This window comes from Bombina bombina, chromosome 1 (assembly GCF_027579735.1).
Source record: "Bombina bombina isolate aBomBom1 chromosome 1, aBomBom1.pri, whole genome shotgun sequence".
NCBI classification, from domain to species: domain Eukaryota; kingdom Metazoa; phylum Chordata; class Amphibia; order Anura; family Bombinatoridae; genus Bombina; species Bombina bombina.
The window spans coordinates 36,972,308-36,999,937 of NC_069499.1; the positions used below are offsets into that span (position 1 = coordinate 36,972,308).

The window sequence follows — 27,630 nt, forward strand, 5'->3', positions numbered from 1 at the left end:
ACGGTAGTCATATATTGACCCTCCTGGATTGTTGGTAAAATCGTCCAAATGGTTTCCATTTTGAATGATGGAACTCTGAGGAATTTGTTTAGAATTTTTAAATCCAGAATTGGCCTGAAAGTTCCCTCTTTTTTGGGAACTACAAACAGGTTTGAATAAAAACCCAGACCTTGTTCCGCTGTTGGAACTGGGTGTATCACTCCCATCTTTAATAGGTCTCCTACGCAATGTAAGAATGCCTGTCTCTTTATCTGGTCTGAAGATAAGCGAGACATGTGGAACCTTCCCCTTGGAGGAAGTTCCTTGAACTCTAGAAGATACCCCTGAGAGACTATTTCTAGTGCCCAGGGATCCGGAACATCTCTTGCCCAAGCCTGAGCAAAGAGAGAAAGTCTACCCCTACTAGATCCGGTTTCGGATTGGCGGCTACCCCTTCATGCTGTCTTGGTAGCAGCAGCAGGCTTCTTGGCCTGTTTACCCTTGTTCCAGCCTTGCAATGGTTTCCATGCTGGTTTAGGCTGGGAAGCGTTACCCTCTTGTCTAGAGGCTGCTGAGTTAGAAGCCGGTCCGTTCCTGAAATTGCGAAAGGAACGAAATTTGGATTTGTTCTTAGCCTTGAAAGGCCTATCCTGTGGGAGGGCATGGCCCTTTCCCCCAGTGATGTCTGAAATAATCTCCTTCAATTCTGGCCCGAAAAGGGTCTTACCTTTGAAAGGAATATTAAGCAATTTTGTTTTGGACGACACATCCGCCGACCAAGATTTTAGCCAAAGCGCCCTGCGCGCCACTATTGCAAAACCTGAATTTTTCACAGCTAATTTTGCCAATTGAAAAGCGGCATCCAAAATAAAGGAATTAGCCAACTTTAGTGCGTGAATTCTGTCCATGACTTCACCATATGGAGTCTCCTTTTGGAGCGAATTTTCTAGTTCCTCGAACCAAAAAGACGCCGCCGTGGTGACAGGAATAATGCACGAAATTGGTTGAAGAAGGAAACCTTGCTGAACAAAAATCTTTTTAAGCAATCCTTCCAATTTTTTATCCATAGGATCTTTGAAAGCACAACTGTCCTCTATAGGAATAGTTGTGCGCTTGGCTAACGTTGAAACTGCCCCCTCTACCTTAGGGACCGTTTGCCATGCATCCCTTCTGGGGTCGACAATGGGGAACATTTTCTTAAATATAGGAGGTGGAACAAAAGGTACACCTGGCTTCTCCCACTCCTTAGTCACTATGTCCGCCACCCTCTTGGGTATCGGAAAAGCATCAGTGTGCACTGGGACCTCTAAGAATTTGTCCATTTTGCACAACTTCTCTGGAATCACCAAAGAATCACAATCATCAAGTGTAGCTAGCACCTCCTTAAGCAGGGCGCGGAGATGTTCTAGCTTAAATTTAAATGCCACGATATCAGGTTCTGCCTGCTGAGAAATTTTTCCTGAATCAGAAATTTCTCCCTCAGACAGACCCTCCCTCACTGCCAACTCAGATTGATGTGAGGGTATAACAGATAAATTATCGTCAGCGCCTACTTGCTCATCCTCTGTATTTAAAACTGAGCAATCACGCTTTCTGGGAAATGCTGGCAGTTTGGATAAAAGAGCTGCTATAGAATTATCCATTACTGCTGTTAATTGCTGCATAGTAACAAGCATTGGCTTGCTAGATGTACTAGGTATCGCCTGCGCGGGCAAAACTGGTGTTGACACAGAAGGAGAGGATGATGAACTATCCCCACTACCTTCATTTGAAGAATCATCTTGGGCAACCTTATTAAATGTGACAGTACTGTCCTTACTTTGTTTGGACGCCATGGCACAATTTGCACATACATTTAAAGGGGGAACCACCTTGGCTTCCATACACACAGAACATATGCTATCTGAAGGTACAGACATGTTAGACAGATTTAGGCAGGCTATTAATGCAATAAAAACAAATTTAAACAAAACCGTTACTGTCTCTTTAAATAATAAAAAGAGCACACTTTATTTCTGAATGTTCGAAAAACTATCAAAGAAATATCCGATCTTTCTGAAATTTACACCCCAGTGTCTTAATGCTTTGAAAGTATTGCACACCAAATTTCCCTCTCACGTGAAGCTGCATGCACTGCCTATAGAAAGTAACTGCGCAACTGAGGCGCGAAAATGAGGCCTCCTCCCTCTGCATACCAGAGTGAAGGGGCCTTTCTGACTAGATTAGGCGTCTAAACAACTGCCAGGCGCAAATAAACGTTCCCAAAAGTGTTTCAAAGTTCACAAAACACTCCAAATGTCATATAAATATGATAAAAACAAATCGATTTAGCCCACAATAGTGTCAACCAGCATAGAGCCCAATTTATAAGCCTTAATTCTGTTACTGAGTCTAAGAAAATGGCTTACCGGTCCCATAAGGGAAAACTGACAGTCTTCTAGCATTACTGGGTCTTGTTAGAAAAGAGACTGGTCATACCTGAAGCAGATAAGTCTGCAGACTGTTCCCCCCAACTGAAGTTCTCTGGTTTCAACAGTCCTGCGTGGGAACAGCAATGGATTTTAGTTACTGGTGCTAAAATTATACTCCTCTTTTAACAGAAATCTTCATCACTTTCTGTTGTAGAGTAAATAGTACAAACCGGCACTATTTTAAAATAACAAACTCTTGATAGAAGAAATAAAACTACAACTAACACCACATACTCTTTACCATCCCCGTGGAGATGCTACTTGTTCAGAGCGGCAAAGAGAATGACTGGGGGACGGAGCCAGAGGGGGGGCTATATGGACAGCTTTTGCTGTGTGCTCTCTTTGCCATTTCCTGTAGGGAATGAGAATATCCCACAAGTAAGGATGAAGCCGTGGACCGGACACACCAATGTAGGAGAAATGAGTCAGGCAATATTCTTAACTGGTTGCTTAACTGTAGCAAGACAATCCTCTACCTCTAAAGCAATTAAAACTTCCTACAATAAAGCATGAATATGCTCAATCCTGAAATTAAACAACACATCCTCTGCCATAGCAGCAGTGTCCTGAGACTTAGACAGACTATCCTCAGAATAAGAGTCCTCCGAGTCAGACACCCCTATTATCAATGGGTAACTTAGAAGGGAAGTTCATTATGAGCAAAATGCCAAAGAAGAACCACGTTCTAATTCTTGAAAATGTCTGCGCGTAACCGCTAAAGGCATGAAAGTTGAATCTTTAACACTAGTAGAGTGTTCCGAAAGTTTTGGAGAAAGTTAAGATGAACTTTCCTGGGAGCAACTTTGATAGGTTAAAAAACCCTTGCACACTCTGAAGCCCAGTAAAACCCTGTTTATGGTTAGAAACGGAATCAGCGCATGAGGTACAAAGCTGAGCAGGGGGAGGCACCTAAGAAACTTTATAAAGCAAACACAGACTAAAAGGGGTTAAAGTATAAGCAGATGATCTGCTGATGGACCAGAGGCCTGAGCAGCACTAGTTTGCTCCATAATAACAGTAAGGAAATAGCTTAAAGGGACACTGAACCCAAATATTTTTTTTCTTTTCATGATTCAGATAGAGCAGCAATTTTAAGCAACTTTCTAATTTACTCCTATTATCAATGTTTCCTCGTTCCCTTGCTATCTTTATTTGAAAAAGAAGGCATCTAAGGTTTTTTTTTTGTTTAGTACTCTGGACAGCACTTTTTTTATTGGTGAATTAATTTATCCACCAATGAGCAAGAACAACCCAGGTTGTTCACCAAAAATAGGCCGGCATCTAAACTTACATTCTTGCATTTCAAATAAAGATACAAAAAGAATGACTTGAGAGATACCATTACCTTAAAACAGGGAAATTGGGTACACATGAAATGATGTTGCTAACTTGGGAGGGACGAGGAATCTAACCTTCTCAGTAGAGAGTCACCGTAACCGACAATGAAAAAAGAGTCCATAATTCATTACTACCCAACCTATACACTAACCCCCTTCACCCACTCCCTCCTCCTACACCACCCTCCCTTTTTTTTTTTTTTTTCTTTCTCTCCCCCCTCTCCCTCTACCTTCTTCCTTGTGCTTCACCCCTCTACCCTCCCTTCCCTACTCCTCCTCTCCCCCTCCTTTTGGGAGCTGATTAATCTAACCGATTCCAAACTCTTCTTCCAGTCTGTTATAGACCAAACACACAGAGAACGATTTATCCCACAGTGCTGTGTAAAAAAGCTGTGGAAATGAGATTTTTACCTTTAACCCGTTCTCATGAATCTATATTATAAATCTATATCTTTTCTTTCACTATGCACTTTCTACTTTTTAAGCTGAGAATCATCTGTCGCAATGGTTCTCGGCATGCAAACAGTCTATGTCAAAAGTTTATTCTATGTGCAATTGGTATGGAATGACTTTGTACTTTATGTACCTGATGTTATTATCTAGACTGTTAGAATATACTTGAATATCTAATATATCGCGAAATACTTTTGATTGACTATGATATGGCAAAAACCACATAACGACTGTATATTGTTTTATATTGAACATGTTTCTTTGTTTGCCTTCTTTGTTATACCATTTCGCCAATAAAGCTTATTTTTGAAAAAAAAAAAAGATACAAAAAGAATGAAGAAAATTTGATAATAGGAGTAAATTAGAAAGTTGCTTAAAAGTTCATGCTCTATCTGAATCACAAAGAAAAACAACATTTGGGTTCAGTGTCCCTTCAGCGATAAAGTGCACAAATAGTTAACCCAAAAAGAAAAAGTGCAATTTAACTGATTAACCTTTAAGAGGGAAACATTTGACAGTAACTTTTTTATTATTGTTACTAAGTGCTAAAAAACTGTGAAAAACAGTAAAAGGCTTACATAGCAAATGACAGCACATAAAGAGTTAAATAAAATGTGTACCCTTAATTTGAAACCACGCCCTTGTTCGGAGTGCCTTACCACCGCCACCGCTCCTCAGAGCCTTGCTGAATAAGTTATAGGTTAGCAAACCTTCAGGTTAGTGCTCGAGTGAAACAGGACACAATAAGCAATATCGCTGCCTCGCATATTACGAATTGAAAGTTAACAGTTACGTTCAAGCGTAAACAGAAACTGCGCAACTGGGGACCTAGCAGAAACTGTAAGGGTTAAAAAAATGTTTGTAAACACATTTAAAACATATTAAAATAAACTTTTACACTCATATGTACACTTTCGGATTGAAAATAAAAAATCATATAAATATTTCTAAAAATGTTTTATAAGGGTTAAAAGGGATATGGTGTATTTGACTGGAAAGGGCTATTATGCATATATGTATGTCTAAATATGTGTATGTGTGTTTATATGTGTAAATATGTATATGCTCATATACATACATATAAAAATATATATATATGCATGTATACATTAATATACACACAAATTCACATTTGAGCCCTTTCCAGTGAAATATCTTGAAACTTGCAATATTATATTTAATCAATTTAAATTTGTATTAATGTGGTATGAATATTAATAGATTACATTCTAATATTCTTTACATAGAAGAAAATGTTCTTTTTTTATTTTTAAATAGAAATTTCTTTATACCTCTATGTGTCTATATATATTGAAAAATTAAAAGAACATTTTCTTTTATGTAAAGAACAATGGAATATAAAAACAAACTTTATGCTTACCTGATAAATTTCTTTCTTTCTTGACACGGTGAGTTCACTGAATAATCAATTACTATTGGGAATATAACTCCTGGCCAGCAGGAGGAGGCAAAGAGCACCACAGCAAATCTGATAAATATCACTTCCTACCCACAATACCCCAGTCATTCGACCAAAGGAAAGAAAGTAGTCAACACAAGGTGCAGAGGTGCCTGAGGTTTATACGACAAAAAACCTGTCCGGAATATACAAGGCGGGCTGTGTTAAGAAATAAATTTATCAGGTAAGCATAAATTTTGTTTTCTTTCTAATGACACGGTGAGTCCACAGAATCATCAATTACTATTGGGAATCAATACCCAAGCTAGAGGACACAGATGATACGGGAGGGCAAGACAGGTAACCTAAACCGAAGGCATCACGGCTTGAAGAACCTTTCTCCCAAAAGAAACCACATCCGAGGCAAAAGAAAACACATCTTGAAGGGCCTGAAAAGTTTACAACCATCTCCCGAAGATGGATCGAAACCCTGGACCCTCTTCTTGCAAGCCCAGCTAGCTAGTCACTAAACCACAACATAACATTCAATTTTATAGAGTTTAGAAAAATTGTGTAAAAAAAAAAAAAAAAAGACCAAGTCGCAGCCTTACAGATCTGTTCTGCAGAGGCCACACTCTTGAAAGCCCAGAAAAAAGACACCGCCCAGGTGGAATGAGTTGTAATACTCTCAGGAGGCTGCTGTCCAGCAGTCTCCTATGACAAACGAAAACACTTCTCAACCCGAGAGAAAGAGAAGTGGCAGAAGCTTTCTGACCCTAACGATTAGCAGAAAAAACAACAAACAATGCAGAAAACTGCTGAAAGATCTCCGTACCCTGCAGATAAAAAAATTTTAAGAACCCACACAACATCCAAGTTGTGTAACAAACATTCTTTATGAGAATAAGGATTAGGACAGAGAGAAGGAACAACAAATTCCTGATTAAAAATGTTGTCCTTTTCGAAGAAAACCAAACTTGGTACGGAAAACTGCCATATATGCATGAAATAGGAGATAAGAGGAATCAAACTGCAAAGCTGAGAGTTCAGAAACCCTCCGAGCAGAAGAAATAGCAATAAAAAACAAAAATTTCCAAGATAATTACTTAATATATATGGAATGCATAAGCTCAAATGGAGCCTGTTAAAAAACTTTATGAACCAAATTAAGGCTCCAGGGTGGAACAATTTAGTTAAACACAGACCTGATTCTGACCAGAGTCTGACAAAAGGATTGAACATCCGGCACATCCGCCAGACGCTTTGCAACAAATAGATAAAGCAAAAATCTGACCTTTAAGAGTACTGACAGATTACCTCTTCTCAAGGCCTCTGTAGAAAAAAACATAATTTATGCTTACCTGATAAATGTATTTCTCTTGTAGTGTATTCAGTCCACGGGTCATCCATAACTTATGGGATATATTCCCTTCCCAACAGGAAGTTGCAAGAGGATCACCCAAAGCAGAGCTGCTATATAGCTCCTCCTCTCACACGTCATATCCAGTCATTCGACCGAAACAAGACAAGAAAGGAGAAACCATAGGGTGCAGTGGTGACTGAAGTTTTAATTAAAATTTAGATCTGCCTTAAAAAAGACAGGGCGGGCCGTGGACTGAATACACTACAAGACAAATAAATTTATCAGGTAAGCATAAATTATGTTTTCTCTTGTTAAGTGTATTCAGTCCACGGGTCATCCATTACTTATGGGATACCAATACCAAAGCTAAAGTACACGGATGATGGGAGGGACAAGGCAGGAACTTAAATGGAAGGAACCACTGCCTGTAGAACCTTTCTCCCAAAAACAGCCTCCGAAGAAGCAAAAGTGTCAAATTTGTAAAATTTCGAAAAGGTGTGAAGCGAAGACCAAGTCGCAGCCTTGGAAATCTGTTCAACAGAGGCCTCATTCTTAAAGGCCCAGGTGGAAGCCACAGCTCTAGTAGAATGAGCTGTAATTCTTTCAGGGGGCTGCTGTCCAGCAGTCTCATAGGCTAAACGTATTATACTACGAAGCCAAAAAGAGAGAGAGGTTGCCGAAGCTTTTTGACCTCTCCTCTGTCCAGAATAAACGACAAACAGGGAAGAAGTTTGCCGAAAATCTTTAGTTGCCTGTAGATAGAATTTCAGGGCACGGACTACGTCCAGATTATGCAAAAGACGTTCCTTCTTTGAAGAAGGATTAGGGCACAATGATGGGACAACAATCTCTTGATTGATATTCCTGTTAGAAACTACCTTAGGTAAAAACCCAGGTTTAGTACGCAGAACTACCTTGTCTGAATGGAAAATCAGATAAGGAGAATCACAATGTAAAGCAGATAACTCAGAGACTCTTCGAGCCGAGGAAATAGCCATCAAAAACAGAACTTTCCAAAATAAAAGCTTAATATCAATGGAATGAAGGGGTTCAAACGGAACACCCTGAAGACCTTTAAGAACCAAGTTTAAGCTCCACGGAGGAGCAACAGTTTTAAACACAGGCTTAATCCTAGCCAAAGCCTGACAAAAAGCCTGGACGTCTGGAACTTCTGCCAGACGCTTGTGCAAAAGAATAGACAGAGCAGAAATCTGTCCCTTCAACGAACTAGCAGATAAGCCCTTTTCCAAACCCTCTTGTAGAAAGGACAATATCCTAGGAATCCTAACCTTACTCCATGAGTAACTCTTGGATTCGCACCAATTTAAGTATTTACGCCATATCTTATGATAGATTTTTTCTGGTAACAGGCTTCTGAGCCTGTATTAAAGTATCAATAACTGACTCTGAGAAGCCACGCTTGGATAGGATCAAGCGTTCAATCTCCATGCAGTCAGCCTCAGAGAAATTAGATTTGGATGGTTGAAAGGACCTTGTATTAGAAGGTCCTGCCTCAGAGGTAGAGACCATGTTGAAGACCCAAGGGGCTGCTAGAGCATCTATCAGCACCGCTCCCGGGTCTCTGGACCTGGATCCGTAACGAGGAAGCTTGGCGTTCTGGCGAGACGCCATGAGATCCAGTTCTGGTTTGCCCCAACGACGAATCAGTTGAGCGAACACCTCCGGATGAAGTTCCCACTCCCCCGGATGAAAAGTCTGGCGACTTAGAAAATCTGCCTCACAGTTCTCCACGCCTGGGATGTGGATCGCTGACAGGTGGCAAGAGTGAAACTCTGCCCAGCGAATTATCTTTGAGACTTCTAACATCGCTAGGGAACTCCTGGTTCCCCCTTGATGGTTGATGTAAGCCACAGTCGTGATGTTGTCCGACTGAAATCTGATGAACCTCAGTGTTGCTGAGGCCAAGCTAGAAGAGCCTTGAATATTGCTCTTAATTCCAGAATATTTATTGGGAGGAGTTTCTCCTCCTGAGTCCACGATCCCTGAGCCTTCAGGGAAATACAGACTGCGCCCCAACCTAGAAGGCTGGCATCTGTTGTTACAATCGTCCAGTCTGGCCTGCGAAAGGTCATGCCCTTGGACAGATGGACCAGAGAAAGCCACCAGAGAAGAGAATCTCTAGTTTCTTGATCCAGATTTAGTAGAGGGGACAAATCTGAGTAATCCCCATTCCACTGACCTAGCATGCATAATTGCAGCGGTCTGAGATGCAGGCGCGCAAATGGCACTATGTCCATTGCCGCTACCATTAAGCCGATTACTTCCATGCACTGAGCCACCGACGGGCGTGGAATGGAATGAAGGACACGGCAAGCATTTAGAAGTTTTGACAACCTGGACTCCGTCAGGTAAATTTTCATCTCTACCGAATCTATAAGAGTCCCTAGGAAGGAGACTCTTGTGAGTGGTGATAGAGAACTCTTTTCCACGTTCACCTTCCACCCATGCGACCTCAGAAATGCCAGAACTATCTCTGTATGAGACTTGGCAATTTGAAAGCTTGATGCCTGTATCAGGATGTCGTCTAGATACGGAGCCACCGCTATGCCTCGCGGTCGTAGAACCGCCAGAAGTGAGCCCAGAATCTTTGTAAAGATTCTCGGGGCCGTAGCTAACCCGAAGGGAAGAGCTACAAACTGGTAATGCCTGTCTAGGAAGGCAAATCTTAGGTACCGATCTTTGTGAATCAGTATGTGAAGGTAGGCATCCTTTAAGTCCACTGTGGTCATGTACTGACCCTCTTGGATCATGGGTAGGATGGTTCGGATAGTTTCCATTTTGAATGATGGAACTCTTAGGAATTTGTTTAAGATCTTTAGGTCCAAGATTGGTCTGAAGGTTCCCTCTTTCTTGGGAACCACGAACAGATTTGAGTAAAATCCTTGCCCTTGTTCCGTCCGCGGAACTGGGTGGATCACCCCCATTACAAGGAGGTCTTGTACACAGCGTAGAAATGCCTCTTTCTTTATTTGGTTTGCTGATAACCTTGAAAGATGAAATCTCCCTTGTGGAGGAGAATCTTTGAAGTCCAGAAGATATCCCTGGGATATGATCTCCAACGCCCAGGGATCCTGGACATCTCTTGCCCACGCCTGGGCGAAGAGAGAAAGTCTGCCCCCCACTAGATTCGTTCCCGGATAGGGGGCAATCCCTTCATGCTGTCTTAGGGGCAGTAGTAGGTTTTCTGGCCTGCTTGCCCTTGTTCCAGGACTGGTTAGTTTTCCAGGCCTGTCTGTAACGAGCAACAGTTCCTTCCTGTTTTGGAGCGGAGGAAGTTGATGCTGCTCCTGCCTTGAAGTTTCGAAAGGCACGAAAATTAGACTGTTTGGCCTTTGATTTGGCCCTGTCCTGAGGAAGGGTATGACCCTTACCTCCAGTAATGTCAGCGATAATTTCTTTCAAGCCGGGCCCGAATAAGGTTTGCCCCTTGAAAGGAATATTAAGCAATTTAGATTTAGAAGTCACGTCAGCTGACCAGGATTTAAGCCATAGCGCTCTGCGCGCCTGGATGGTGAATCCGGAGTTCTTAGCCGTTAGTTTAGTTAAATGTACAATGGCATCAGAAACAAATGCATTAGCTAGCTTAAGTGCTTTAAGATTGTCCATAATTTCATCCAATGGAGCTGAGTGAATGGCCACTTCTAGAGACTCAAACCAGAATGCCGCAGCAGCAGTGACAGGCGCAATGCATGCAAGGGGCTGTAAGATAAAACCTTGCTAAACAAACATTTTCTTAAGGTAACCTTCTAATTTTTTATCCATTGGATCCGAAAAAGCACAACTATCCTCCACCGGGATAGTGGTACGCTTAGCTAAAGTAGAAACTGCTCCCTCCACCTTGGGGACCGTTTGCCATAAGTCCCGTGTAGTGGCGTCTATTGGAAACATTTTCCTAAATATAGGAGGTGGGGAAAAGGGCACACCAGGTCTATCCAACTCCTTGCTAATAATTTCTGTAAGCCTTTTAGGTATAGGAAAAACGTCAGTACACACCGGTACCGCATAGTATCTATCCAGCCTACATAATTTCTCTGGAATTGCAACTGTATTACAGTCATTCAGAGCCGCTAAAACCTCCCCTAGCAATACACGGAGGTTCTCAAGCTTAAATTTAAAATTAGAAATCTCTGAATCCGGTTTCCCTGGATCAGATCCGTCACCCACAGAATGAAGCTCTCCGTCCTCATGTTCTGCAAACTGTGACGCAGTATCAGACATGGCTCTCACAGCACCAGCGCGCTCTGTCCTTATCCCAGAGCTATCGCGCTTGCCTCTTAATTCTGGCAATTTAGATAATACTTCTGTCAGGGTATTATTCATAATAGTGGCCATGTCTTGTAAAGTGATTTGTATGGGCGTCCCTGATGTACTTGGCGCCACAATATCACGCGCCTCCTGAGCGGGAGGCGAAGGTACTGACACATGAGGAGAGTTAGTCGGCATAACTTCCCCTTCGTCGTCTGGTGATAATTCTTTTATAGATAAAGACTAACCTTTATTATTTAAAGTGAAATCAATACATTTAGTACACATATTTCTATGGGGCTCCACACTGGCCTTCAAACATAATGAACAAACAGATTCATCTGTGTCAGACATGTTTAAACAGACTAGCAATGAGACTAACAAGCTTGGAAAACACTTTGAAATAAGTTTACAAGCACTAAATAAAACGCTACTGCGCCTTTAAGAAGCACAAAAAATTGTCACAGTTGAAATAACAATGAACCAAATCAGTTATAGCAATCAAATTTTCACAATAAATGTATTAAGTTAGCAGAGCATTGGACCCACTTGCAAATGGATGATTAACCCCTTAATACCCAAAACGGATAATAATATAGAAAAAAACGTTTAACACAAACACACTGTCACAGGTCTGCTCATATTACAACAGTGGGAAGCCTCAGTTAACTGTTTCCATGCAGAAATATAAGTCAGCCATGTGGAAAATTCATGCCCCAATACATTTTATCACCAAAGTACCTCACAAAAACGATTAAACATGCCAGCAACCGTTTTAAACATCTTTTTCTTTTATTTTTTAAAGAGTATGTATCTCTATGATAAGCCTGATACCAGTCCTTCTACTGCATTTAAGACTTATTACATTACTTCAGTAATAGCAGCATTTTCTTAGTCAAATTCCATTCCTAGAAAATTGCTTTACTGTATATACATTAATCAGCCTGATACCAGTCACTTCCACTGCATTTAAGGCTGTACTTACATAACATCGGTATCAGCAGTATTTTCTTAGTCAATTCCATTCCTTAGAAAAATATTTTACTGCACATACCTTATTTGCAGGGGACCCCGCACGCTATTCCCTTTCTGAAGTTACCCCACTCCTCAGAATGTGCGAGAACAGCCAGTGGATCTTAGTTACTTCTGCTAAGATCATAGAAAACACAGGCAGATTCTTCTTCCAAATACTGCCTGAGAAAAAAACAGCACACTCCGGTGCCATTTAAAAATAACAAACTTTTGATTGAAGAAATAATTAAGTATAAAACACCACTCTCCTCTCACGACCTCCATCTATGTTGAGAGTTGCAAGAGAATGACTGGATATGACATGTGAGGGGAGGAGCTATATAGCAGCTCTGCTTTGGGTGATCCTCTTGCAACTTCCTGTTGGGAAGGGAATATATCCCATAAGTAATGGATGACCCGTGGACTGAATACACTTAACGAGAAATAAACAAAACAAAATCCTTGGAATCCTAACCTTACTCCAAGAATCTCCCTTAGAAGCACACCAATAAGATATCTACGCCATATCTTATGGTAAATCTTTCTAAAGACAGGTTTATGAACCTGCACCATGGTCTCAATGATCGACTCAAAAAATCCATGCTTAACAAAATCAAGCGATCAATCTCCAAGCAGTCAGCTTCAGAGAAACAAGGTTTGGATGGAAGAAGGAACCCTGGAGAATAAAGTCTCTCCTCAACCGAAGATTCCACAGAGGTAGAGATAACCTATCTACTAGATCCGCATACAAGATCCTGCTAGATCACGCAGGACCTAAAAGAATCACAGATGGTCTCTCCTGCCTGATCCAAGCGATGACTCATGGAAGAAGAGCAATCTGTGGAAAAAGATAAGCCAACCTGAAGTTTCAAGGAACTGCCAGGGCGTCCATCAGACCAGCTTGAAGTTCCCTCAACCTTGAGCCGTATCTTGGGAGCTTGGCATTCTGACGAGACACCATGAGATCCAATTATAGAACCCCCATTTGGCAGTTAATCTAAAAAACACTTCCGAATGGAGATCCCAGTCCCAGGAATGAAAAATCTGTCTGCTGAGAAAAAACGCTTCCAATCGTCTACTCCTGGACAGCGGATGGCCAATAGACCATATTTGAAAACCCTCAAAGCATTGTAAATCACTCTCAACTAATTAAGGGGAGAATCAACACCTCCGATCCCTAATCCCTAATCCCTGCGCCTAAAAACTAAAATCAAGCTGTTATCCAGCTTAGCAGGATGGTTTTACCCAGAATGTCTCTAAAAGCATGCGTCCTGAGACAGATACTGCAAAAGAATTGAAATCCATATAACATTAGACCAATTCCTCCATTTAAAATCATTGAAAGATGAATAAAAATCAACTGTAGCCAGATCCAAACTCCCAACCTGCAGATTGCAAGAATGGAAAGCTATTTACCAGACCTCAAGAGCTCGCAGTTAGCTGGTCAGTAAACTGCAGAGAAAGGAAAAAGATAGATCTTGACATAAAACTTCCACTAAAAATCTTCTCCTAAGCATATAAACCATAAGGACTCCCCAAATCACCCTTGTGGATGAAACAAGAGGGACTCTTAGCCATGAGAAGGAAAATTGTCCAAGATCTTCAGAAAAAGGAGTCAGCTTAAAGAAGAATAACCCTAATTCATAAATTGTCCAGAAAAAGCGTCTTGCAATACTCCAAGACCTAAAAATCTTTCTAAGATGACAAGCCTCTGAAACTAGAGAAGATCTCAAATAATGAGAGCAAACACACATCCCTCAGGTCTATGTTCAATATGAACAAGTTCTCTCGGACCAAAGAAAAATGAATACTATATGAGGTCAGAGCCTGAGAAAGGAAAAAAACCTAGATTTTTGTTCACTCCTCAAGAGGAAGGTCCTGAACCCAATTCAAGAAAAAACTCTCTGCAGGTCAGGATTACAAACACTCTAGACGGCCTGGGAGGAAAATTAAATTGTTCTCTTACAAAACAAGACGGATCCATTCAGTGTTGATCTCTAAGCGTGTAGTAGAAAATTCTTTCTCCACCCTTAACTCATAGAAAAACTCTGTTAGATCCTAAAGGACTAATCAGAAGCATTGATTAGGAGGAACATAAAACATTGAACCTGCAACTGCAGGACTACAAAGCTTAAACTGTACCATTAAGCCCCAGGTAGAGATCTCAGCTGACCAGGTGCCAACTACGATGCCAGACAGCTAGTACAGTAAACCTATAAGACAAAGAAAACGCTCAAATTGAATAGTAACGCCTCCGGCTTCTATCCATGGATCCGGAAGGAACCACTATCCTCCCTAAGGATCGTAGTTCTCCAAGTCAGGTAGAACAACAGAGAAAAATAACGATTACAAAATCTCTAATGGTTGACAACAGGACAGTGAAGACAACCAAATAATAAACACCTCCTTTAGAGTACACAAGGTGCAAACCTACAAGTGAAGTAGATCACTTCAGCAGCAGATGAAGGAATTATACTGGCCTAATCTGAGCCCTTCACTTAGCTACCGGTGAATCCCTCACCAGACCAGACTACTTCCAAAAGAATCAGATTTTTAAAAAAAAATTTTTTTAAATTCCTTAGGATTAAGTACGACAGGCGTATCGAAGTTGCTCAAAAAGAAAATGCATGCTAACCTGATAAATGTATTTCTTTTTTGACACAATGAGTCCACGGATCATCTTAATTACTAATGGGAATATCACTCCTGCCCTGCAGGAGGCGGCAAAGAGTACCACAGCAAAGCTGTTAAATAGCTCCTCCCTTCCCTCCCACTCCAGTCATTCGACCGAAGTTAAGGATAGAAAGGAAAAACCAAGGTGCAGAGGTGTCTGAAGTTTATAATAACCAACAACCTGTCTTTCAAAAACAGGGCAGGCCGTGGACTCATCGTGTAAAAAAAGAAATAAATTTATCAGGTAAGCATAAATTTTCTTTTCTTTTTAATGACACGATGAGTCCACGGAACATCTTAATTACTAATGGGAATCAATACCCAAGCTACACAGATTATACGGGAGGGACAAGACAGGGAACCTAAACGGAAGGCACCACTGCTTGAAGAACCTTTCTCCCAAAAGCGGCCTCAACCGAAGCAAAAGAGTCAAATTTGTAAAATGTTTAAAAAGAGTGACGAGAGGACCAAGTTGCAGCCTTGCAAATCTGTTCCACAGAAGCTTCATTTTTGAATGCCCATGAGGAAGCAAAGGCCCTTGTGGAATGAACCGTAACTCTCTCTGGAAGCTGCTGTCCAGTAGTCTCATATGCAAAACGTATGACACCTAACTTTACCACTTCCTAGCTCTAACGTAGGCAAAGAGAATGACTGGAGTGGGATGGAAGGGAGGAGCTTTTTAACAGCTTTGCTGTGGTGCTCTTTGCCGCCTCCTGCAGGGCAGGAGTGATATTCCCATTAGTAATTAAGATGATCCGTGGACTCATCGTGTCATTAAAAAGAAATAGCCAAAACCTTCTTTAACCATACATGGAAGTATAAAAGCTTAAATCTGAAGGCTACTACTTCAGCAACAAATGAAGGAAGTATGCTGACCAAATCTGAGATTTCACCCTCAGATCCTACTGAAGGATCCTCCTCATCAGTCCCAGAGGAAGGTGACCAGTAGCAGATGATACAGACACCTTACTAACTAAATCTTAAATTGTTCCTCCAGCGATTTTCCCTAAGAGTAGGAAAAAACAGATAATGCCAAAAATATCCTTTAACAGATACCTGAAAAGCAAAATCTGCACGCAAATAACTTCTCCAGGAGATAACGAGGAACCGCAGGGCACTGCAGGTGATGCCATAGAGGCTTGGGATGAAAAAGGAGAAACTGTAATTGCTCGGACAGAATCATCCTGGGAGACAGGCTCAGAAGTAACATGCTCTCTCTATTTTAAGAGATCCAGCGAGACACAAAAACATATTGCAATAGTGCCTTTTGCAAATAAAAACCGAGATTAAAGGGACACTGAACCCAAATTTTCTCTTTTGTGATTCAGATAGAGCATGCAATTTTAAGCAACTTTCTAATTTACTCCTATTATCAAATTTACTTCATTCTCCTAGAAACTTTATTTGATATGCAAGAATGTAAGTTTAGATGCCGGCCCATTTTTGGTGAACAACCTGGGTTGTTCTTGCTGATTGGTGGATAAATTTACCCACCAATAAACAAGTGCTGTCCAGTGTACTGAACCAAAAAAATAGAAAAAGAAAAAATGTGGGTGCAGTGTCCCTTTAAATGCAACTGTCACTTTAAGTAGCACAGATAAACATTGTATACTAAAAATTAGAAAAATAGTATAGTATCAGGGAGAGGGAGCTATTAAATAATAAATTATGCCAACATATCACTTAAGTCTTTTGCAAATAAAAACTAAAATTAAATAAACATGCTTCCAAACATAAGACCCAAACACAGGACGTATAATATTGTATATTAAATAAGAAAATATATAATAAAAACAGAGAGAGGATATTAAATAATTCATGATCGCAATCGTTTTATTAACAACAAATCGTTCCCTATAAACTTTTATAAAAACGACTCCACACAGAACCGTTCTCTCACAGAATAAGCTGTGAAATGGTAAAACAACTCTGTTCCCAACCAGAGTATACGGAATTACAAGATCGCAAGACCCAGAGAGGAATAAACATGGCGCCGTATCTCCCTCACAGTGAAGGAGGCGGGGACACTTCAGCAGAATGGTAATGAAGCGCGAACAGTTCCCTAGCATCGCGCTTTATTAAATCAGCCGAAGAAACTAACAATGTCTCATAACGAAGAGACAATGAAAAACACATAAATTTTCCCCAACATTGAGTGCAATTGAAGCTCGCAGACACACTACACTGCAGCGAGCTAGCCTCCAAACCACCATAATGGCGTCCTCTCTAAAAAGATAGAAGCGCACTAGATATGCTTGACGCTACTGAAATAAAAAAGTTACACAAAAAAATTAGATAGAGGGGTCATTAACCCCATAAGAGCCTCTAACATGCCAAATCTAGTCTCCTGTCACCATGAAGTGCCTGCATACTGCTACAGATATTCTTTTAAAAGATATATATGTCCCATATAAGCTGCAGAGAGGGAACTACTAACAACCCTTTTTAGTGCCAGTCTCCCAGATCCAGAAGTCAAAAAGGCACTTACCTGCATTCTAGCCGTCCGGCAGGAGGACGACTCACAAAGCATGAGAGGATGCCACTCTTCACAGAGACCTGTAGAAAAAAAGAAATAAAAGAGTAAGCCTACTCTGGTATTCTGACATAGGGCAGAAAACTGTTAGGAAAACGCAGCAAAGTCCCCTTTACAAGTTCCTAACTGCTTTAAAGCTACTACAGCCCTACTGAAGAGATTGACGTGGAGTATAGCTAGACCCAAATTGTGATGGAAAATCAGAGCAATCCTGCCTGACTTCAAAATAAAAAAATCTTGATAGAAGAATCATAATCAGACACCTAATTATTTCACCTCCTCCTTGCATTAGAGGCAAAGAGAATGACTTGGGGATTGTGGGTAGGAAGTGATATTTATCAGCTTTGCTGTGGTGCTATTTCCCTCCTCCTGCTGGCCAGGAGTGATATTCCCAATAGTAATTGATGATTCTGTGGACTCACTGTGTAATTAGAAAGAAACATTATTAACTACCTTTGGGTGTAGCACAGCTGGTCTAACATCATGTTGAGTTCTCAAGCGAGCATTAAAGGGACAGTCTAGTCAAAACTAAACTTTCATTATTCAGATAGGACTTGTAATTTTAATTAACTTTCCAATTTACTTTTATCATCAAATTTGCTTTTTTCTCTTAGTATTCTTAGTTGAAACTAAACCTAGGCAGACTCATATGCTAATTTCTACTCTTGAGGGCTGCCTCTTATCACAGGATTTTTAAATTCCTTTTCAACACAAAGAGACTAAAAGTACACGTGGGCCATATAGATAACACTGTGTACAGGCACAGGGAGTTATTTAAGATTTAGCCCAACACAATGCTAACTGCAAGACAATAGATAATAAACAGTCACAGTCATGTGATCAGGGGGCTGGAATAAGGTTCTTAGATACAAGGTAATCACAGAGGTAAAAAGTATAATAATATAACTGTGTTGGTTATGCAAAATTGGGGAATGAGTAATAAAGGGATTATCTATCTTTTAAAACAATAACAATTCCATGGTAGACTGTCCCTTTAACTATTACGTTGTTTAAAAAAAAAAAGTTAGCGCAGTAGCGATATCTGAAGTCCTGAAATTTGAGGGTAAAGGTTTTTTGCTAACCCGCCCGCAGTAATCTTTTACTTTGAGTGCAGTTAGAGCAAGAGTGAAAAAACTATTTATGGCGCCACTTGTAATCTGGACCTTGTGTCTGAGAATGCCCACTACAATACAAATATACTATCGTTCCATTTACCCAGCTTCTGGACAGAATGATTTTAAACAGATACACGTCACTGGATTTCTCATACTTGATTTATCTCAATACATTGACCTAGGAGGCTAAACCAAACATTTAGGGCCAGATTACTAGTGGAGCGCAAATTAACGCTTCAATTTGAGTGTTAATTGTGCTAGAAGTAAGTTGAAAGTAAACTGATTTTGCTCTTGCGCTAACCTGACAAGCAAAAAAAGCTGAAATTAGAATATCGCGTGCGCATTGACGTGTTCCCCCATAGAAGTCAAAGAAGACAAAAACTAACACCCGATCACATATTCTCATATGAATATTTCACATTCCAATGTTCTTTAAATAACAGAATTTGTTCTATCTATACTATAATCGGGATGCAACGCGTTAGTCGGTGTCGCCAGTTGCGCATTCATCCTCAAAGAAATGTTGGCTGCGCGAGGCAGCCAAAAATTTTTTTTATGCTTACCTGATAAATTTCTTTCTTTCCGGATATGGAGAGTCCACAACATCATTCAATTACTGTTGGGAATATCACTCCTGGCCAGCAGGAGGGGGCAAAGAGCACCACAGCAAAGCTGTAAAGTGTCACTCACAATCCCCAGTCATTTGATCGAAGGGAAATGGAAAAAGGAATAACGCAAAGGTGTAGAGGCACCACTGCTTGAAGAACCTTTCTTCCAAAAGAGGGCTCAGCCGTGACAAAAGTATCAAATTTGTAAAAGTTAGAAAAAGTATGTAGAGAGGACCAAGTTCCACCGAAGCTTCATTTTTGAAAGCCCAAGAAGAGGAGCTTGAGAGTTCCGAAACTCTCCGAGCAGAAGAGATAGGAATAAGAACCAAAACCTTCCAAGATACCAACTTAATATCTATAGAATGCATTGGCTCAAACGGAGCCTGCTGCAAAACTTTAAGAACAAGGTTAAGGCTCCAAGGAGGAGCAACAGGTTTAAACACAGGCCTGATTCTGACCAGGGCCTGATAAAAATATTGAACATCTGGCACATCTGAAAACAATAGATAAAGCAGAAATCGGACCTTTCAAAGAACTGACTGACAACCCTTTCTCCAGACCTTCCTGGAAAAAAGACAAATCCTAGGAATTCTGACCCTACACCAAGAGTAGCCTTTGGATTCACACCAATAAAGGTATTTACGCCATACCTTATGGTAAATTTTACGAGTAACAGGCTTGCAAGCCTGTAACATGGTCTCAATGACCGACTCAGAAAACCCACGCTTAGCCAGAACTAAACGTTCAATCTCCAAGCAGTCAGCTTCAGAGAATACAAGATTTGGATTGAGAAATGGACCCGGAGTTAGAAGGTTCTTCCTCAGAGGAAACCCCCAAGGTAGCAGAGGTGACATCTTTACTAGGTCTGCATACCAGATCCTGTGAGGCCATGCAGGAGCTATTAGAATTACCAATGCACTCTCCTGTTTGATACGAGCAATGACTCATGGAAGGAGCGCAAATGGAGGAAACAGATATGCTAGACCAAAGACTCAAGGAACCGCCAGAGCATCTATCAGAGCAGCTTGCGGATCTCTTGACCTTGAACCGTACTTTGGAAGCTTGGTGTTCTGCTGAGACTCCATCACATCCAACTCTGGCACCCCCACTTGTGGGTTAACCTGGAGAACAACTCAGGATGGAGAGCCCACTCCCCGGAATGAAATATCTGTCTGCTCAGGAAATCCTCCTCCCAGTTGTCCACTCCTGGAATGTGGATGGCAGATAGACAACAATTGTGAGCTTCCACCCACTGAATAATCCAAGCCACCTCCTTCAATGGCTAAGGAACTCTGATTTCCTCCCTGGTGGTTGATGTAAGCCACTGAGGTGATGTTGTCCGACTGGAATCTGATAAACCGGGCTAAGTACAATTAAGGGCCAAGCCATCAGAGCAACAACAGTTGTGGGTCTCTGCCCACAGAATAATTTGGGCCACCTCTGTCATAGCCAAGGAACTCCGGGTTCCCACCTGGTGGTTGATGTACGCCACCAATGTTATGTTGTCCGACTGGAACCTGATAAACTGGGCTAAAGCTAACTGAGGCCAGGCCAGTAGAGCACTGAAAATCGCTCTCAATTCTAGGATGTTTATAAGGAGAAAAGACTCTTCCCGAGTCCATAGACCCTGAGTCTTTAATGACCCCCAGACCGCTCCCCAACCCAGTAGGCTGGAATCCGTGGTCACAATCAACCAGGAAGGTTGCGAAAAGCAAGTTCTCTGGGAGAGGTGTTCCTGAGACAAGCACCACAGAAGAGAGTCCCTTGTCGCCTGATCCAGATATATTTGCGGAGACAGATCTGTATAGTCCCCGTTCTATTGTCTTAACATGCACAACTGCAGAGGTCTGAGATGTAACCGAGCAAACAGGATGATGTCCATGGAAGCTACCATCAGACCAATTAAAGATCTTTGTCTTTCTGACCTTTGTCAGAAATATCTTCATTAATAAGGAGTCTATTATGGTCCCCAAGAACACTACTCTTGTAGCTGGAATCAGGGAACTTTTTCCCAGATTCAGCTTCCAACCGTGGGAGCGAAGCAAAGACAACAAGATCTCCGCTTGTTGAAAAGATGGCGCCTAAACCAGAATGTCGTCTAGATAAGGCACTACTGCAATGCCCCAAGACCGAATCACTGCCAAAAGAGCTGAATTGAAGAGCCACAAACTGAAAATGATTGTCCAAGAAAGCAAACCTCAAACTTGTGATGATCCCTGTGAATGGGAACATGAAGACAAGCATCCTTTAGGTCTATGGTTGTCATGAACTGAACCTCTTGAACTAAGGGAAGAATGGAATGTATATTCTCCATCTTGAAGGACAGTACTCTGAGGAACTTGTTTAGACATTTTAGGTCTAAAATAGGTCTGAAATTTCCCTCTTTTTTGGGAACCACAAACAGATTTGAATAAAAACCCAGAACCTGTTCCTGCGGAGGAACAGGAACTATAACCCCCAGGGCAGAAAGGTCCTTGATACAATTTAAGAACACCTCTCTCTTTATCAGGTCTACAAATAATCTTGAGAGAAGGAACCTGCCTCTCGGAGGGAAAGTCTTGAATTCTATTCTGTACCCCTGGGATACAATGTCCACAGCCCACAGATCTGGGACATCTCGTATCCAGGCCTGAGAAAATAGAGAAAGTCTGATCCCTACTGGAACCACTCCGGGATCGGGGGCCGACCCTTCATGCTGACTTGGAGTCACCGTGGGTTTCCTAGACTGTTTCCCCTTAGTCCAAGACTGACTAGACTTCCAGAAAGACTTGGATTGATCTTGCATGGAGGAAGAAGAGGAGGGTTTACCTCTAAAGTTACGAAAGGAATGAAAATGACTGACATCCTTTCTGCTTATTCTTCGTATCCTGAGGAAGAAAAGATCCTTTTCCACCTGTGATAGAAATTATTTCAGCCAGGCCAGACCCAGACAAGGTCTTACACTTGTAAAGAATTGCTAATAGCTTAGACTTAGATGAAACATCTGCAGACCAGGATTTCAACCATAGGGCTCTGCGAGCTAGAACTGCAAAACCAGACATTTTTGCTCCCAGCTTAATGACTTGTAAAGAAGCATCCGCAATAAAAAAATTGGCTAACTTAAGAGCCTTAATACTGTCCTGAATCCCCTCAAGAGGAGTATCTGTCTGAATATAATCAGACAAGGCATCAAACCAGTAGGCTGCAGCTCTGGTAAAAGTAGCAATACAAACCGCAGGCTGCCATTGAAGACTCTGGTGAACATACATTTTCTTTAACAATGCCTCCAATTTCTTATCCATTGGATCCTTAAAAGAACAGCTATCCTCTATGGGAATAGTGGTCCTCTTAGCTAAAGTGGAAATCACTCCTTCCACCTTAGGAACCGTTTGCCACAACTCCTTAATGGAGTCAGCTATAGGAAACATCTTCTTGAAAATAGGAGATAGAGAAAAAGGAATACCAGGTCTTTCACATTTCCGTCCAATAATCTCAGAAGCACGGTCTGGTACAGGAAATAGCTCCACGGTGGAGGGAACGTCAAAGTACTTGTTCAGTTTACTAGATTTCTTAGGATTGACAATGATAGTAGTATCGAAGTTGTCCAAGGTAGCCAAAACCTCCTTAAGAAACAAACTGAGGTGTTGCAGCTTAAATCTGAAAGAAACATCTTCAGCATCAGAAGAAGGAATTATACTGCCTGAGTCCGAGATTTCACCCTCAGATGCGACCGAAGTATCTTCGTCCTTAGACTTCTGAGAAGAAATACTATGAGTAGCCATCTTAAGATTTGAAACCTTACTTACTGATTCTTTAAATTTCCTTTTGCACGTTCCATGCAACATGGGAAAAGCAGACAGCACATCAGATACCTCAGAAGATACCTGGGCAGCAATATCTTGCAAAGTAACTCCAGTCGGAGCAAGGGTGGAAACGCAGGGCACTGCATGTGCAGACAAACAGGATTGGGATGCTTGAGGAGAAAGCGGCGGCACATCAGAAACTGGAGGCTCCTGAACATCACCCGCCCTAGCTAATGATGGCTCAGGATCAAAAAGTCTATTTCTATAAGCTAAAGTTCTTTCAATACATGAAGAACAAAAGGGTACTGGGGGTTCCACCTGAGTATCAAAACATAAGCCACAAGTAACATTCTGCAAGGCCTACTGATCCATAATATAACAAAAAAGAAGCAAAATAAAATAAAACTCTACTTTTTTTTTAAAAATATCCTTTAACAAAGGATATTACACAAAACCATAACTGTTCCTTTAAGAACTGTAATCAAGGAAACACACTACAAAAAAACTCCAGGCAAATCTCTGAACCTCTGCTGAATTGCTGAGGTGCCCGACCTGTCCTGCAACCCGCAGCAAACTGAAGAAAAAACGATCCTGTTTACAATCCGGATTCCAGGAAAGAAAATAAACGGCAAGAAGCCTCCTAAACAGCAGAGCCGTTTATAATATGCGCATCTCACTCTAACCTTACAAGAAGTGAGGAAAAAGCGTGAAAAAAATACACTACCGCTCAAGAAACGGAACCGCCCTAAAAGGGGCGGTCCTACAGCCAAAAAAGGCTATACAAAAGTAAAAAAACCTAAAAGTCTTAAATCCATTACTGAAAACGGATTCCATGAACACACTGAGCCATCAAAAAAACTCCTCACATCCACAGTGCCTTGCTTACTACCATTATTACCTTTACACAGATCCCCAGCCTGTCAGAAATAATAACTCCAGCAGCGTATCAGCTGAATAAGTGCCAAACATTTTCTATTTGCTGTTACATAGAAAAATGAAATTGGCACTTACCTTAATTAGCGCTGTGGAATCTGTTGGCGATCTACAAATAACCAATAATAATAATAATATTCATCTGTCCGGCAGCAGGACAGCTCTCCTGGATTGAGAGGGTATTTTTTCCTCATATGGACCTGTGGAAAGACAGAAAGACTGAGTAAACTTACTCAGGCTATCTAAATAGGGCAGCAAAATGTTTGGGAAAACGCAGTGAGGATTATACCCCACAAGTTCCCAATGCTTAAAAGCCACCACTGCCCTACTGAAGAGACTGACATGAGCTAAGGCTAGACCCTTTAGAAAGATCAGAGCAAACCTACTCTGCTTTAAAATAAAAAAATCTTGATTGAAGATCAAACACCAAAACCTCACCTCCTCCTTGCACCACAAGCAAAGAGAATGACTGGGGATTATGGGTAAGGAAAGTGACAAATATAGCAGCTTTGCTGTGGTGCTCTTTGCCTCCTTCTGAGGGCCAGGAGTGATATTCACACTAGTAATTGATGATTCCTTGGACTCACCATATCTTAGGAAAGAAAAGACAACAAGATCTCTGTATGAGAGTTTGCTTGTTGAAAAGATGGCACTTGTCATCCAGATAGAGCGCCACTGCAATTCCCCGAGACCTGATCACTGCCAAGAGAGCCCCCAGAACCTTTGAGAAATTTCTGGGAGCTGTGGCAAGGCCAAACGGAAGAGCCACAAAGTGTTTGTCTAGAAAGGCAAATCTCAGGAACTTGTGATGATCCCTGTGGATGGGAACATGAAGATACGCATCCTTCAGGTCTATGGTTGACATTAACTGACCCTCCTGAACCAAAGGAAGAATGGAATAAATGGTTTCCATTTTAAAGGACGGTACCCTGAGAAACTTGAGACATTTTAGGCCTAAAATGGGTTGAAAAGTTCCCTCATTTTTGGGAACCACAAACAGATTTAAATAGAATCCTAGACCCTGTTCCCTTACTGGAACTGGAGCAATAACTCCCAGGGAGGAAAGGTCGTGAACAAAGTTCAAGAATGCCTCTCTTTTTACCTGGTCTGCAGATAATCTTGAGAGGTGGAATCTGCCCCAGGGAGGGAACGTTTTTAATTCTATTTTGCAACCCTGAGTTACTATGTGCAAAACCCAAGGATCTGGGACATCTCATATCCACGCTTGACAAAACAGGGAAAGTCGGCCCCCCACTTCATCCGATCCTGGATCGGGGTCTGACCCTTCAAGCTGACTTGTTTCCCCTTATTCCAAGATTGATTGGGCTTCAAAGAAGACTTGGACTGTTCCTGCTTGGAAAAGGGAGAGAAAGACTTTTGACCTTTGAAGTTACGAAAGGAACGAAAATTACTTTGACGTCCTTTAGGTCTGTTCTTCTTGTCTTGTGGTAGAAAAGACCCTTTTCCACTCGTAATATCAGAAATTATTTCTGTCAGACCAGGTCCAAACAAGGTCTTACCCTTGTAAGGAAGCGCCAGAAGCTTGGACTTAGAAATAAAGGAATTGGCTAGTTCTAGCTAAGCATGCAGCACAGAATTGCATAGGCAAAACAATTTGTGCCTCAAGGCATAACAAGCATTGGCCAAAAGACACAGAGTCTTGGTCCATGTCCATAATAGAAATTGTTTAAATACACTGTCACTATAAGATTTTTTTAATACCACAGCCGCTTAACGTTATGCAAAAATTCTTTAAAATAATAAAGCAATCAGACAGGCTGAGGTGCCTTACCGTAAACACTTATACACAATTTGGCTGCCAGAAGTCTCTAAAACAATCATATAGTAGATTGACACTGAAGAGACTGAAATTCAATGATGCTGCTCCGCTCCGTGAATATCCGACAGCAGAGAGAAGTCACATGACCGGCAGAACTTAATTTACACAAACGCTCAAGCAGTCTGTCTGTTAGCCTGTTCTAACTAAGCAAGCAAAGAAATCCAACTGCCAAATTTTAAGTTTATATATAAATCCCTGTATAAAACATAAGCCACAAATACTAAAAAGGAAAAACGTCCCAATAAAGGGAAGATTAACCCCTAGTATCAAAATACATAATGTGCCTGCCCACTGCCAAAGAAAACCCTGTATAAAGGATTTTAAAAATGTCCCCATCTACTGCATATGACATATTCTTCTGAAGTGCAAGTCTCCAAGACCTAGAAGACAAAAGCACTTACCTGCACAGTCTAGCTGTCCAGCAGGAAGACAGCTCACAAGGCGTGAAAGGACACACACTCCTTACAAAGACCTGTAGAAAAAGAAAGAACAGAGTAACCAACTCTGGCTTTCTGTACCATGGGCAGCAATATGTTAGGAAACAAAACAAGGACTACCTAACTGTTTAAAAGCCACCACTACTCTACTGAAGAGATTGACCAAACCCAAATCCTTGCTTGCAGGGAAAAGTACCCAAAAAGGTAATTCATTTCAGACACCAAACTTCACCTCCTCCATTGACAGAGGCAAAGAGAATGACTAGGGATTATGGGTAGGGGAGTGACACTTAACAGCTTTTCTGTGGTGCTCTTTGCGTCCTCATTCTGATCAGGAGTGATATTTCCACTAGTAATTGGAATGATGTCGTGGACTCTCCATAGCTTAGGAAAGAAATAATTTTGGCTGTGCGCGCAGCCAAAAGAATCCACCTGGATGCAGCGATGAATCCACCTGGATGCCTATTTAAAAACCTGGCCAACAGGAGGAGGCAAAGACACCCAGCCAAAGGCTTAAATACTCCTCCCACTTCCCTCATCCCCCAGTCATTCTGCCGAGGAACAAGGAACAGTAGAAGAAATACCAGGGTGAAAAGGTGCCAGAAGAATAAAAAAAATAAGAGACGCCCACAGAAAAAATACGGGTGGGGAGCTGTGGTCTCTTTCCATCTGAAGAAAAAAAAATGATCAGATAAGCATAATTTAAGTTTTTCTTCATAAATGGAAAGAGTCCACAGCTGCATTCATTACTTTTGGGAAAACAATACCCAAGCTATAGAGGACACTAAATGCAAAAACAGGAGGGTACAATAGGCAGCCCATTCTGAGGGCACCAGGCCTGAAAAACCACAACCCAACCAAACCCCGCTTTGTCGGAGCTGGGCAAAAAAACAAGAAGGAAAAGGCCCCAAGGACACTGACCCGCAGATAGTCCGAAAGCCTAACTAGATACCAGGAGAACCGTTGCCCAGCAGTCGGTCCCCACACAACCCTTACTAGTACAGTATCAAAATCCCCAAAAGGGAGAGAACAAGGGTGAGCCAAGGGGATACCCAAATGGTACAGCAAGATCCATAAAGGAAAAAACCCCTTCAAAAGAAGGCCAAGTCCACAGAGACCCGAATGGATCCCGAGAACAAGGGGAGACGACGCCCAACCCACAAGGAGCAACCGTTCATCATTAAGAAGAACATCTCCCAAACATTGTGCAACAGCCCCGAAAAAGACAGCTGAAGACAAAGTCCTCAAAATGAGAGACCGAGCAAACAGAAAAATTACAAGTAGCAAACTCAGAAAGATAAACATCTGAGTCTAGTAACACGCTGTTATCCGTAGGAAGAAACGGAAAAAACACTATCCGTAAGGAAAAAGCGGCCAAACAAAATAGCAGATTGCCCAACCTCCGAGACAGAGGACACACTCCAAGCAAT

General features: G+C 41.5%; 1 protein-coding gene across 1 annotated transcript in view; it reads right to left on the minus strand.

Moving 5' to 3' along the window:
• Window positions 1–27,630, minus strand: part of LRRC9 (leucine rich repeat containing 9) — a 716,419-nt gene that overhangs the window by 6,419 nt on the left and 682,370 nt on the right. The window contains exon 31 of the mRNA XM_053705244.1: window positions 22,651–22,844. Coding sequence (XP_053561219.1) covers window positions 22,651–22,844 — 194 coding nt within the window. The remainder of the gene's footprint in view (window positions 1–22,650; window positions 22,845–27,630) is intronic.